Below are 15,495 nucleotides of genomic sequence, written 5' to 3'. Positions count from 1 at the left end.
GGGTAGGGCTTGCCAGCCGGAGGCAGGGGAGGTTAGTTTCAACCAGAGGGTCCTGGGAAGCCTCACAGAGAAGAGGGCGGCTGAGCCAAGACCCAAAGGAGCGCACTCCACTTTGGGATGTCCCCTTTGGAGGCTGTGGCCAGGAAGTCAATTCACGACAGAAGATGGCTCCCAGTTCTGCATCCGTCCCCCCTTTCCTTCCAACCCAGGACGTGCCCTCGTGCTGAATTCTGTGCAGTGACACTCCTTTATGGTCCAGTGAGGCTCTAATGGCAGCGATCATGAGAATAATGGGATTTGGGGGCAGCCCCTCCTCCTCGTGTGAGGACCCCATTGTGCCGACTAATTGTGTAGAAGCAAGTAGGACAACTGTCTGTGGGGTGGAAGCAGTGGGGAGCAGAGAGGAATATGTTATTCGGGCCTCAGGGCATCACTGAATTACCCTGGCAGAAGCCGAACCCATGCATCTGGGTTACCAAGGAGGCTGAAAGGGATGTGGGGGCCTTCTCACACTGGAGGGGGGTCTTGGGTGGACCCGAGTCCCCTGGGTTCTTCATCATCTTTGTCAGCTGTTAGAAGAGCTGTGAATATTTCAAAGCAGAAGGTGGAGAGGGGATGAAACCATGAAGGCACCCAGCTCTTGGCACCTAGGCAGCTGACAGTGGCTGGCACTGAGGGAATGCTTACCATACTCGGAAGCCAGTTTTGTTTGGTCCAACTTCAGTCTCCAAACTACTTAGCCTCACATCTTTTTAATTGACGCTGTGTAGCTCGAGCAGGTACCATTAGGAACACACTTTTTAGTAAATATATGTTTTAATGGAATAGATTTTTTTTTTTTTGAAATGACCTTAGCAGGCACTTTCATAAGTATGTATCGATTGGCTTTTAAAAATTCCTCAGATGTTTTCACTTGTCTTGGTGACCTGGTACTTTTCCTGTTCTCAACAACTCCACATTGAAACCAATGTTCCTGTCTTCATTGGAAGCCTTCCTGCCAGGCTTTGGTGTTTTTGCTCTTGGGTCCCAGTGAGGTTTTGTAGCATTTGGGCCCTTGTATCCCACTTAGGGAGATGGGACCATTTCTGAAGCACCCCGTGTGGGATTTGAGTTACTCTTAGGAAGATGGAGTTTTATTGCTGCCAGCTTTTTACTGATGGGGGAAACCGAGGTCCTGAGAAGCTGAAGAGTGTGCTTCCCATTACAGAACAAACGTGTGGGAGAGCAGCTTGGAACCCAGATCTTCCTGACTTGAGAGGCATCATTTCCCATCTTTGTTTCCAGGCTACCTATTCTTTACGAACGCCTCCCTTAAATTCTTCAGCTCAGGGTATGCCTTTGGAAATTAAAACACCAACTCTTAGTGCACTCATCAGCCACCAAAGAACCACATGGGGTGAAGGCCACAAATCCCTTTTTTGTGTGAGTGTTTCACATGTGCTGAATAGCTCCAAGTGTTAAGACAAAGGCCGGTTTTCCACCATGCCAGTGAACTGGCCAGCCCAGTGAACAAAAATCAGTGAAACAACTTCTGCTGGTATCGTGGAGACATAGCCAAGAATTTAGTCACTTGAACATTTAATTCTTAATCCAGTTCAGTGAACGTGTGTTGAATGCCAGCCATGGGCCAGGTCCGGTACTAGGCCCTAGGGAGACAAAAATGAATAAGGCTCTGCCCAGTGGAAGCTCACAGGTTCACGTGGGAAGCAGGCATCAGCCAATATGCCATGAAAAAATGCCCTGTTATTCAAGGCGTGGGGAGACCCCAGAGAACCATCGGGAGGAGGAGGAGGAGGAGGGTTATGATTAAGAACCTTCCAAGAAGCCATGAGCTGAGTCTGCCTCCTTATGTGGAAAGGGCAGGCTGATTGTTGATCTGATGTGTGTGAGCAACGCAAAGGGCAGACCAGTTACCCCTGTTGCCCAGATGCCTGTCACATCAGTATTATTTTGTATGTGTTTGGCTTATGTCGTTCAGACTTTTTACCTAAGTTCTGTTTCATTTGCCTATGTAATAAATATGGTAACAGCTACTAATATTTACTGAGGCATTATTGGAAGCCTCAGTTAAATAGATGGATGTTTCTGAAATAACTCTTTGATCTATGTTTTCGTAGGTGTATGTTAAGTAGATGTACATTTTGGTAACAATTCCATGAAATTGAAATGATTATTATCTGCGTTTTTGCAGCTGGGAAGCCTGAAACATAGAGAAGGTGTGATTTGCCCAACGTCACCCGCTTGTAATTGGCAGCTTCACCCACCACTTCTTCACTAAGTTCTAGCCTGGTCTGGTCTTTAATCAGTTCCTTGCAGAGACCAGACTTTAAGTGAGCTCAGGCTCTTGGCACTTGCTGTTCCTTCTGCCTAGGATGCTGTTCCTACTGCTCTTGATGTAGCTAGGTTGTCTTCATCTTTGAAATCTGAGCTGAAATGCCATATTTCTTTTTAATTTAAGTTTTTGGCCATGCTGCATAGCTTGCAGGATCTCAGTTCCCCAACCAGGAATTGAACCCAGGTCATGGCAATGAAAGGCTGGAATCGTAACCACTAGGCTACCAACGAACTCGAAATGCCATCTTTCTTGGCTAGCTTACCTAAAGTAGTTCCTCGCTGCTATATTTTTTTTAATTTCTGCTGAAAACTAGCCTTGATTTGAAACTATTTAAATTATTGTCTGCTTATTTGGTTTTGGTCCATGTGCCTCACCAGAATATAAGCTCATTAAGAGGGGAGCTTTAACTGGCTTAAACATCCATACATCCCCAGTGCTCGGTGTTTGGTATCTGGGGGGCACTCAGACAATACTTAGAAGGAATCCTAGATGTGGCCTTAGGCCCTAGGGGTGCCAAGGTGAATAAGGCAGGCTCTTCCCTTAGGGATCTTACAGTGTGGTCGGAGAGACAGGCAGTCAGCAACCAGCGCATTGTGCTGTATGTATCAGAAGCATGTGTAAGGTGCCCATACGGACACAGCAGAGGGCATGACTGCTTTGCCTGGAGGCTGGGCAGACAGGGAGGAGGCGATTCTGAACTTGGAGCACCATTTCACCAATACTGCAGGCCCTCGGACATTCTGCACATGCCGAGAAGAGCCGGGCAGGTTTCCCTGCATGTGTTTATTAAGTAATTGCTCTTTGCAAGGTGCCATGTACTAAGTATTAGTGATGGATGTCTTTAGGAGCTTGTAAGTTAAATAGACTTATCAACCCACGATTGCCTGGGGATGAGTTTGGAAAAGAAGGAAGAGGCTCAATCATAGTATTGGGTACCACAATGAGTGTGGAAACGTGTGTTCTAGGCTCCAAGTCATGAAAGGGATGTAGGTAGAGGAGTTTGGTGTAAGTGGAAGGGTGCCGTTGAAGATTTTTTAGTAGGAAGCGGTGTAATCAGTTCTGGACTTGAGAATACCTAGGCATTGGTGTGGAGAGCTGACTAGAGGCAGGGAGGAGAGAGGCCAGTCAGAAGCCTGCTGCAGGAGCCCAGGTGACAGGTGATAGGTGAGGGCAGATTGTGGGAGACTGCATAGAGCAATGCTTGGAACGAATAGGTCATGATCAGCCGAGTATGCGAAATGAGAAAAAAGAGCCCCCAAAAAGCCTGAAGTTTTCCAATTTGATCTTCCATTTGGATTATTGCTCATTAACCAAGATTTAAGTGCTTCCCAGTGTGCATGGCTATGGCACCCCACTCCAGTACTCTTGCCTGGAAAATCCCATGGATGGAGGAGCCTGGTAGGCTGTAGTCCATGGGGTCGCTAAGAGTCGGACACGACTGAGCGACTTCCCTTTCACTTTTCACTTTCATGCATTGGAGAAGGAAATGGTAACCCACTCCAGTGCTCTTGCCTGGAGAATCCCAAGGACGGGGGAGCCTGGTGGGCTGCCGTCTATGGGGTCGCACAGAGTCGGACACGACTGAAGCGACTTAGCAGCAGCAGTAGCAGCAGCAGCAGTGTGCGTGGCTAGGACTTCTAATCCTTCAGTAAAAACATTAGAAGATGTGCATTATCCATTCCTATCTTTTAAGTTACAAAGTACACCGGAATATTGAAGGCTCTGAGAATTCCTGCAGTAGAGAAGATCATTTAATTTTATTTAACTAGTGTTTCCCAAATTTCTTAAGCCTCGTTTAATACTAACACCTAAAACAGCTTGAAGAACACACTTGGAGAATTGCTGAGAAATGGAATAAAACCTGTATTTTTCTCATAGGGCTCAGGCTCTGGGAGGATGTAGTTATTTTTATTTTGGCCTTTATGATGTTATTATCCTGGAAACCTTTGAAAATTTTGAGCTGTTTGGCACAGTCCTAAGAGTATGAACACCACTGCCAGACTGCTGAGGTTCATAACATGCCGTCTAATCTCTGCACCTCAGTTTCCTCATCATTGAAATGGAGCTGATAACAATAATACCTACTTCCTGAGGTAGCTATAGGATCAACAAGTCCCAGAAAGTCCTAGAAACAGCACCCAGCCCCTGGAAAGGGCTCCATAAACGAGGGCCCTGGTGAGGGGCAGTAGTGGGTAGGAGATGAGACATGGACTTGGAAACAGCACTCTCTGATTTGGTATCTCAACCCCTCTGCTTCCTAACTCTGTGACTCTGGGAAACAATATGGAGCCTTCTGCCTCCAGTTTTCCCCAGCTGTAAAAAGCCAGGGAATTTGTCATACCTACTTCATAGTTTTGTGAAGAATAATGAATCAAATCATATGAAAGAACATCTCCTGGCATGTTAGATGTTTTCACTTAAAAAAAAATTTTTTTCTAAATTGTTTCTGTTATTAGCATCATTTTCTTATGTAGGTTGGCTTTTCATCACTGGAGCTGAAATGCAGTTTTTCAGCTTTCCTGGCAAGTTATTTTGGTCTTGTATTTTGGCATCCCTCTTGGCTGACTCTGGAGGCCTAGAATTCAGAGTTGAGTTTGTCACAGTGACTTCTCATTCTCTTCTCTTCAGTTGAGATTGGTTTTTCCATCTCGTGGACTAACAACATTAATGAAAGTCCCTCGATTCTCGGGACCACCTGGTCCCTCCTCTGGGCTCCGTGCCCTTCTGAAAAAATGCAGACATCTGTTTCAAATCACTTAGCAGAAGACCTTGGGATGCTCTTGTAGCAAAATCTTCCCCCAGCCACAGACACAGTCTCCTGTTCTGTTTTTCCTTGTTAAAAGTTTTCTGATATTCTATCAGTAGAGAATCTTTGGAACAGATCACACCAACCTCCCATTCAAGCCAATTACCTGATATTTAGTTGTCCGTTTACTTCAGGGACTGTCTGCTCTTAGTGAACAATTAGATTAGAGGATGCTGATGAAATTCGAGTGGCAGGAAGTAGAAGTTACATTTCTGAGTTCAGAGTTTCTATTTCAAGGTTGAGTAAGTAGTAAATTCTTAGGGAGAGATTCTAGCCTAATAGAGTCAGATTTTCAAGGTCCCCCAGCCCGTCCCCTGGGCATTTCACCTGCCTGCATGCCTGGAAACTTCAGCTCATTTCTAGAGGTGGGTCTCCCAGTTCTTTATGTTGGCATGAAAACAATTAATAATTTAAGTCATCCCCATTAAAAAATAGAAATACTGTATAAATGCAATACTGTAATAATAAATTTAAAAGTCGATCCAGCTGGGCACTGTTCCCAGACTACCAGCCAAGCAGAAACACAAGTAAAGAAGAAAAACTGCTATATAATGCAAATGGATTCAATCTCATTGTTTTCTGCTACTCTTATATAGCAAATATATAGAATTGAAGTTACATTGCAAATAAATAGGTTTTGTGGGTTAAAACCTGGAGACTTAATCACTGTTTATAACATTATTTCTCTGGGGAGAAAAGTGTATTCTGTATTACAAACAGAGGGTTTGCAAGCCAATTTTTGTAATACAATAGACTTGTGAGTTGGGGGGCTTCCTGGAACCTTAACCTCTAATCAGGTGTTTTGTATTCAGGGCTAGTGATGGGTGAACATTCAAGGCCTCTCAGAACCCTGCTCTGTGTTTCCCTCCCAAATCCATGCTCCCCACTTCATTCCGGAGGCTCTGTCTCACCTTCTCCATTCTATGCTCCTGGGGTCTTCATCTCTGTTGCCTTGTCCTGGCCCAGCCCCACCCTCCAGCCACTAATGGGGCCCAAGGAAGCCAGGAGGAACTCTAAATGTCATTATTTTTGTGCAGCTTATTAAATGGCAGTTAGGATCCTGGCGGGCTACAGTCCATGAGATTGCAAAGAGTCAGACATGACTGACATGTTGTAACACATAGGGCTTACAGATGACCATGCAGCTGAGTGGCCAAGTGTGTGGCTCTGAAAGCAGACTTCAGACACTTGAAGCTGGGAAAGCTTGGCACATTGTAAACACCTCTCTGAGCCTCCATTTCATCCCTATAGAGCAACATGGTTTTGAGGACTAATGTGTATGCATGCTCAGTCTTGTCTGACTCTTTGTGACCCCTGGCTCCTCCTGTAGCCCTCCAGGCTCCTCTGTCCATGGAAATGTCCAGGCAAGAATACTGGAGCTGGGTACCATTCCTCCTCCAGGGGATCTCCCCAACCCAGAGATTGAACCTGTGTCTTCTGCCTCTCCTGCATTGGCAGGTGGATTCTTTACCACTGAGCCACCTGGGAAGCCTGTGAGGACTAACAGGGGAGGAGTGACTATCAACACTCAACGGTGGCAGTTACCCCACGTAGATACCTGGTAGGGTGGTGACTGAGGGACATCAGGGTTTGTTTGGAAAGATTTCCACAAACTCAGGAAGCAAACACACTGTCGGCAGATACTTTCTGAATTTGAAACAGCAAACTTAGACAAGTGTCTGGAATCTCCCTGTTCATGAGTTTTGAACAAACTAAGAGTTAAGGGCAAGGGAGGGGTGGTCCACATACGTATATAGTTGAGTAACAATCTCTAACTCTTAATATTTTGAACAGATTAAGCTCTATAGTAGATACTATGAACAAGCCTTCTTAAGTAGTTTAATTCACTAAATTGAATTCATGGTCCTTTCACCTAGCAAAAGGTTTTTTTTTTTTTTTTAATTAACTTTTGGTTTATGGGCTTTTTTTTTTTCCTTCAGGCAGTTTTTTTTTTTTTCCCATTAATGCCAATTCTATTAATTTGCGAGTAGGCTAGTGTCTGCATATTGGCCTTATTTTGTAGGCATGAAATCTAGCTAGACGTAAGGGCCAGAAAAATATTAATTGGGAGTCCTAGAACTTTGGGAAAGACCCTTGGAAAGCGGGGCAACAGCATAAGATAAGAAAAGCAAATACATGTCTGCCTTTTTTTTTTTTTTTCCCCTAGAATATGCTCATTCGAATTTGAATCCCATTTTCTTCCTATCTTTCCTCCTATCTGAAGAAATTATCATGAAGTCAGTTAAGAAATCGGCCTATCTGAGGTTGCTTCACTGAGAATCAGCCTTGCTGAGACCTGAGCCTGAAAATGAGATTTTAATTGTATTTGGGCAAAGGCTTAAGTGTCTATGCACTTGACCATTGCTTTTGTGGATGTGTAGGAACAAAAGTGATGACTTTCAAAAGGGACCATTTTGCTTTTGTTTACTAAAACGTGGGAGCTCTGAGGTCTGTTCCCCCTCGGAGAAAGTTTGTGTGGGTAACGTGGTGTCATGAAGATTTTATCATCTGCAATATTGAAGAAGTAATAAGATCTTGCTGTTGGTTGACCATCTGGTTATACGTTCTTGGCATTACGGTGTGCTTTTTAATTTTTATTTTTCAGCTGGCGAGAAAGAAGGCATGAGATCTCAAAGGTGTTTTATAAACCAGGAATTTATATTTAGTTGCTTAACATGGTTAAATTTTGTTTTCGCCTTATACAAAATAGGAAGTGAAAGGTCTATTACATATATACATATATATATATATGTTTCAGTGTTAAGTCGCTTCAGTCCTGTCTGACTCTTTGCAACAACATGGACTGTAGCCTGCCAGGCTCCTCTGTCCATGGGATTCTCCAGGCAAGAAGACTGAAGAGGGTTGCCATGCCCTCCTCCAGGGGATTTTCCTGACCCAGGAATCAAACACGTGTCTCTTATGTCTCCTGCGTTGGCAGGCAGATTCTTTACCACTAGCACCACCTGGGAAGCCTATATATGTATATATAAACATATTTTTGTTTTTTTTCCCCAAAAGATAAACTGAAAACCTTAGTTTCTAATCTGTCCCCTCTCTGGCCCCCGATTCAAACTTTTAGCTTATATTAAAAGTAGTCTCTTTGCTATAAGTACAAGTCAGACATAAACTCTAAGGAAACTCTAGAAAGAAATCTCACCTACAGAAAGGACCTACAGAGATTTCATATTTCATTCATTCATTCAAAAATGTTGGTTGAAACCCTAGTATTTGCATATCATGCTGTCAGACATGGAAAGATCTGCAGAAGAAATATTAAAGACATTCTTCCTTCTTTTGAGGAGCTTACAGCTTACTGGGGGGCATGCCATAGTCACGTAGAACAGTTAAGTTGTAATTCAAGGCAGCATATGATTAAATACCAAAATCTGTGGTTCCAACAAGAAATGCCATAGGAGTTCAGAAAAGGGAGTGATAATTCAGTGGCACTACTGTTTTCTGCCTACAAATTGGCAAATTGTAGCACTATTTGTGTGAAATATTTTACACTTGTTTTTTTGGCAGCCTTAGGCCTTGACTCCCAGGCAGTATTAAAAGCCTACAAAAACATTTGTACTCCCCTCTCTTTAGAACTGGCTTTTTTTTTTTTTTTTTTGGCCTCCTTTTAGACAGAGGAACTGCCTTATACAAGCTGGAATGCCCCTGCGAGAGAGGCAGGTCGTTTTTGACAGTCATCATCGCTTTCTAATACAAAACGGGGAACCAGCCTTGTCCTTCTGTCTGTTTCAATCCGGCAGTATGTGTCCCTCCGTTGAAAACTCTGCCTGACATTGAGAGGAGGTTTAATTTGAACTTAATGTCCGTGACGGACGAGCTAGCCATCAAGGGTCAGATAAATTTATGACTGTGGAGAACTGCTGATGAAATCCCCGTGGCCCTGATGTTGGAGAAGCAGCCGACACAGGTGGAGGAGAGCTTGGACACAGATGTGCTGCCTGGAAGCAGGGTTCCCCGAGACGGGAGAATATGATGACACGCTGAAAGATTGCACTTGGGGGTGATGTCTAATGAAACTCACTGGCTTCCTGTTCTATTTCTGTCATATTCAAATTAGCGCAGTGCTCAAAGATGAAGCTGTGAGGCCTAAATTTATTCTTAAGAATTTTTTAAAAAAAAGAGAAGAAGAAAAAGAAATAAAATGCTTGTCAAATACACTGTTTGGGACCACACTTGTCTCCACTCACTTCCTTTCAGGGACTCCCCAGAGTTGAATGAGGTTATTATCTAGTTGCTTTCAATCTCATATGAATCATGAATTTTCAGTTTCTTTTAAAACTTACTGGTTCTCCTCCACTGGTTCGTTTTAACCTTGGACCTTGAGACGGCAGAGGTAACAGAGGTTTTGTTCTTTCCTTGATATCATTCAGTAGAAGGTCTGTGGAGTCCAACACCATTTGGAACCCAAGTGACCTTTGGCATTCATTCTTCTTGTTGAGTTGGCCACCCTGCCGGCGAGGCAGGAGTTCCCAAGTTCGCATGACCTAGAGTGACTGGACCAGGCATAGGCGAAGCGGTGATTTCACCTTCAGCTTATGATGGCGTTTATCAAAGTAGCTGGCCCTGACCACAGCTGCAGATTTCTTTGGGGACATCCTCTGGGCTGGCTGACTTGGGGAGGTGGCCCTGGCAAATGTTTCACCCAATATCTTTTGATGTGAGTTGGTATCTGTCTAAATAAATGTTATGTAGCAGATGGTTCTGGAATGTCTTATCAAATTCTTGGGAAGACTCTGCCCTTGCAATATGTTTATTTGATTATCATACTGCAAAGCACAACAATGGTTGCTTCTTTTTTTTTTTTTTAAACAACAGCAAAAGTTACACAATAGGTTGAAATTCTGGAAATGAATGGCAAAGCTAAAACGTTTTCGATGTGTAAACCTTTTTTTGGGCTGTTCTACACTAGGTTTTTCTAGAAGGTAGTGCTTTAATTTTAGAATCTAGGAGAGGATGTGTTTTGGATGTATTTGCAATGTCATCTTGAGAGATGGCTCAGGAGTCTAAGTTCAACATGTCCACATTTGTTCTCAGCTCTGAGACATGATGGAAAAAATGCTTTGCTGGTTTCTTGTTGCTTTTCATGGTTTTAGCATCATGTTCTTATTCTCACTCGAAATCAATAATCCTCACACAAAGTCTGGCATTTTGTACTGAAGCCAAGTATGAGAAAGTTTTAATGATGCATGTTTGGGGTTGCTGTTTTGCTGCCCCCTCCCTTTTTGTTTTTTTTTTGATAGGTGTACTTTTAAAGAAGATTGTGAGCATTTAAATAATTCAGAAAACTGGCTGGATATTTTATCTGGAGCTAAAAAGTGCCCTCAAATTCACCTATTTCGAAGCAGTAAAGATAAGGTAAGAGGAAAGATTTTTAATTTGTCTCTATTGTCTCATTTTAGTCAACGGATGCCAACTTCCTTCTGTGTGTAAATTACCTATTAATGATCAAATAAGCTTAGTTCTGAGAATTCACTCAGTTAACTGACACTGCTGCTACTGCTGCTGCTAAGTCGCTTCAGTTGTGTCCGACTCTGTGGGACCCCATAGACGGCAGCCCACCAGGCTCCCCCGTCCTTGGGATTCTCCAGGCAAGAACACTGGAGTGGGTTACCATTTCCTTCTCCAATGCATGAAAGTGAAAAGTGAAAGTGAAGTCGCTCAGTTGTGTCCGACTCTTCGCGATCCCATGGACTGCAACCCATCAGACTCCTCCATCCGTGGGATTTTCCAAGCAAGAGTACTGGAGTGGGGTGCCATCGCCTTCTCCGAACTGATACTGTGTGAACACCAATTCCTGTACATTCTGCAAAGTGACAGGGAGATAGCAGAGAATGAGACACGTCATGAACCTGCCCTCATGGAGTTTGTCATCTTGTGTCCCTGAAGATGACTTTCAGTTGTTGAAATTAAGGAAAAAATGGACTAATGTCATTGAAAAACATTGATTTAAAAAAGAAGGAAAAAGAAGTTCAGATTCATGGTCAACAAGAGTCCTTAAGTGCAACTTAAGGACTGAATTTTATTTTGTTTTTTTAGTTCCTTTTCTTGATGTGTTCGGGTTTTTGACACTGTCTTACGTGCATGCCTTCAGGTGATATTGAGAGGGAGAGAAAGCAATATGGGCAGTGAATATTGCAAGGGGGGGCGGTCCCTTGAAAAGTGCATGGGCTCGCGCTGCGGCAGTACTATACTGCCTTTGGCAACACATCAGCCCTGTCATTGGATGAGAGAAATGAAGCAGTGTGAGCACATTCATGCATTTTCAGATTCACATACCAGCCTCGCCCCATGGGAAAATGGAATTCCTGCCTTGCAATCTCAGTGGCTGTAAGGAGACATTTTCTCCCTAATTACAGCTCTTGTATTATGAATAACTATACAGAATCACCATCAGCAGCCAGTTGACCCGTCTGCTGAGCTCACTCTGTTTTATTTGAATGCCATATTAACAAGGAGATGGGCCACTTTCTCTTTCCCCTTACACTTTGCCATTTCAAATAGCAAGAACCGTACCACTTAAGATGATTTAACATTTAATAAAAGAGAGCCAGAGCATTTAATGAGTGATAAATAATAAAAGAATCAAGCTTTCAAGTCATAACTGATCAGAACTCATGGATTTCAACTTATTTGGCTGTTGTTCCTTTCTATCGCCCTCCTGAGGGCGAGGGTATGGAGGATGGGTTGGGGGCGGGTGCCCTCCCAAAAAAACCCTTCAAAGCTTTCATCCAAACCTCCACCAGACCTGCACTAGTGTGAGCAGTTTCTGTGGAAAAAGATGCTTAGGTATCTAAGTATAGGTATGGCCAAATTTTTATTTCTGTTATCAGTCTGAAAAATAGCTGACTTTAGTGCTGATAGAGACTGCTAGAAAATACCATGATCATTGAATATACCCAGGACTCTGATAAGTGGTTATGATTACACATGGCTTTTTTTCTTTTATCGTTTTGAAAATGTTAAGGGGAGTACTTAAGTGAAGTGCAGTGAGGGAAAGCAAGCTGCTCATTGACTAAAAAGAGCTGCTTACTCAGTTTGCTTACCCATCTTTGGGTTCACCAGCATAAATTAATCACCATTCGCATGGTCTGGAACATGTTTACCACCCAGAGAACCACTGGTAATTTCTTCCCCACCTTGAGTCCCAGTGTGGTTTACCCTAATCCCTCTAGAGTCTTCCCACGCAACCGTTACCTCGCTTTCTCCAGCTCACCACCACTCTCAAGGTAAAGGAGATAAGACTTTAGCAATCTGAGTAAAGCTTTTCTTTGAAGCCAACTTTGGGCTGATTATTTTAGTGACATTGATAAGATGTCTGTCTTTAGCTCTTGGTCATATTATTTCAAAATATTTCCTGTCTTTATGGTTAACTGTGGCTTGCTGAGAGTCTCAGATCCTTGGTTATTTAAGTAATTTCTTCTCCAGTTCCAGCTATCACAATAACTTGGTTTAAAGAGCATTTGCTCACTGCAAATAACATTCTAGCAACTTTCTTGGTAAAAAAAAAAAAAAAGATGCATGTAATACAGAGCCTCTTGTTTACACAAGACAGTTAGAAGGTAGTATATTCTCATCCTTGTTATGAAATTGGCATTAAAAAGAGAGAAATAGAGCAATTCTAATTGCCTTGGAATATTATGAGATTTTGTTGAATAAAAATATCAAGATGCAGAAAAGTACATATAGCATGGTCTTATATTGATCCAAAAATGTCCCTCTATATGTTTATGTCTATGTCTCGATATGATTATTTGAGCATGGAGAAAAACATGAGAGAATTCATACTAGGTTGTAAACATAGGCTCCCATGATGAAATAATTCGTGTGGTGGAGGAAAGGTCAGAGATAGACTTAAAAAAGAGAGACAACTGAAATCCTCATATACACAGACACACACAAAAAGGGATGCGTGGCACCCCACTTTTACATTATGTAAAATTATATGTTTGGATGTGAGAGGTGGACAATAAAAAAGGCTGAGTGCCAAAGAATTGATGCCTTCGAATTGTGGTGTTGAAGAAGACTCTTGGGAGTCCCTTGGACTGAAGGAGATCAAACCCATCAATCTTAAAGGAAATCAACCCTGAATATTCATTGCAAGGACTGTTGCTGAAGCTGAAGCTCCAATACTTTGGCCACCTGATGTGAAGAACTGACTCACTGGAAAAGACCCTGGGAAAGATTGAAGGCAGGAGGAGAAGGGGACGACAGAGGATGAGGTGATTGGATGGCATCACTGACTCAATGGACATGAGTTTGGGCAAACTCTGGGATAGTGAAAGACAAGGGAAGCCTGGCGTGCCGCAGTCCATGGGGTCACAGAGAGTCAGACATGACTGAGCGACTGAACAACAATGCCTATAAAGAGATTGTTAACAGGAAAAATGGTTTATACTAATAAAAAGAGAAAAGATGTAGGAATAAAAGTATTTCCCACAAATAGCATGGTTCCTAAAAGAGAAAACAGAAACATTCTTTTACAAATCAGAGCAGAAACATGGAATTCTGTCACTGAGACAACCAATGTTGTTTTTAAAGTTGTGTCCCATGCACTAATGCAAGAAACAAGTGTTAATAATAGAAATAATTATTGGAATAGAATAGACAAAAATATTATTTGCTCATCTTAAGTGAGTGTATTGATATATCTGTAATATCTAAATATATTAGCTTTTAAAACTATTCAAATTAATAAAGGTCAAATAAAGTGCTAATGTTCAGTAAATGTTCAAGTATCAGTAACCTTATGACATATAAGACAAACTGTTAACACATTAATAAAAGATCCCATTCATTAAAACCAATGGAAATACTCAGGCTCAAACCTGCAGAGGCATGTACATTGTGCTTTAAAATACTTTTTACTGGGAGATACATGTTGAAGCCTCCTATCAAAACAGTGATTTTCACCATGCAACAGTTTTTCTTAGTGAGGCAGTAGTCTATTGAGGCTAATTATAATTCATAATAAGGAAATCTTATCAATTAAAAGTGTAAATAAATATAAAAACAAAAACAGGTATTTTATTGAAAGATATGAAAAGCATGTTAGATATATCCAGACATATACTATGTTTCTTGGTGGGACAATATCATAAAAATGTCACTATTTCCTCAATCTGTTGTCTAGATTTCATGTCATCCCAGTAAAAATTTAAATGGTTTTTGTCTTAAAAGTGAAGTCATTCAGTCATGTCAGACTCTTTGCAACCCATGGACTAGAGCCTGCCAGGCTCCTTCGTCCATGGACTTTTCCAGGCAAGGATACCAGAGTGGGTTGCCATTTCCTTCTCCATGGGATCTTCACGACCCAAAGATCGATCCCGGGTCTCCTGCACTGCAGGCAGGCTCTTTACCATCTGAGCCACCAGGGAAACCCTAAAATTAATGTATAAAATTCATCTGAAATACTAATGTGAATTGGTCAAGAATATCCAAGATATATATTGAAAAAAAGAAAATTACTTAAGCAGGTCCATTTCTATATGATTATAAACACATCAGTTCAGTTCAGTTCAGTCACTCAGTCGTGTCTGACTCTTTGCGACCCCATGAATCGCAGCACGCCAGGCCTCCCTGTCCATCACCATCTCCCAGAGTTCACTCAAACTCAAGTCCATCGCGTAGGTGATGCCATCCAGCCATCTCATCCTCTGTCGTCCCCTTCTCCTCCTGCCCCCAATCCCTCCCAGCATCAGTCTTTTCCAGTGAGTCAACTCTTCGCATGAGGTAGCCAAAGTACTGGAGTTTCAGCTTTAACATCATTCCTTCCAAAGAACACCCAGGGCTGATCTCCTTTAGAATGGACTGGTTGGATCTCCTTGCAGTCCAAGGGACTCTCAAGAGTCTTCTCCAACACCACAGTTCAAAAGCATCAATTCTTCGGCGCTCAGCTTTCTTCACAGTCCAACTCTCACATCCATACATGACCACTGGAAAAACCATAGACTTGACTAGACGGACCTTTGTTGGCAAAGTATATAGTGGCAATAATTTAGCCCATGACTCTTGTTTAAAAATAAGAATATAGGGACTTCCCTGGCAGTCTAATGGTTGACTCCATGCTCCCAATGCAGGGAGCGTGGGTTTGATCCCCATGGGTTGGGGAACTAAGATCCCACATGCCTCGTGGTGCAGCCTGCTGCTGCTGCTGCTGCTAAGTCGCGTCAGTCATGTCCGACTCTGTGCGACCCCATAGATGGCAGCCCACCAGGCTCCCCCATCCCTGGGATTCTCCAGGCAAGAATACTGGAGTGGGTTGCCATTTCCTTCTCCAACGCATGAAAGTGAAAAGTGAAAGTGAAGTCACTCAGTCGTGTCTGACTCCCAGCGATCCCAT

At 42.7% G+C, this 15,495-nt stretch overlaps 1 protein-coding gene across 2 annotated transcripts in view; it reads left to right on the top strand.

Annotated features, from left to right (window-relative positions):
• PLXNC1 (plexin C1) overlaps positions 1-15,495 on the top strand; it is a 157,124-nt gene that overhangs the window by 54,034 nt on the left and 87,595 nt on the right. For both annotated transcript variants that reach the window (XM_025284337.3, XM_044941823.2), the window contains exon 5: positions 10,397-10,511. In XM_025284337.3, the coding sequence (XP_025140122.1) occupies positions 10,397-10,511 (115 nt within the window). The remainder of the gene's footprint in view (positions 1-10,396; positions 10,512-15,495) is intronic.

This window comes from Bubalus bubalis, chromosome 4, assembly GCF_019923935.1.
Source record: "Bubalus bubalis isolate 160015118507 breed Murrah chromosome 4, NDDB_SH_1, whole genome shotgun sequence".
Lineage (NCBI taxonomy): Eukaryota > Metazoa > Chordata > Mammalia > Artiodactyla > Bovidae > Bubalus > Bubalus bubalis.
The sequence above is the reverse complement of the archived record's forward strand: the minus strand, read 5'-3'. Positions and strand labels throughout refer to the sequence as shown.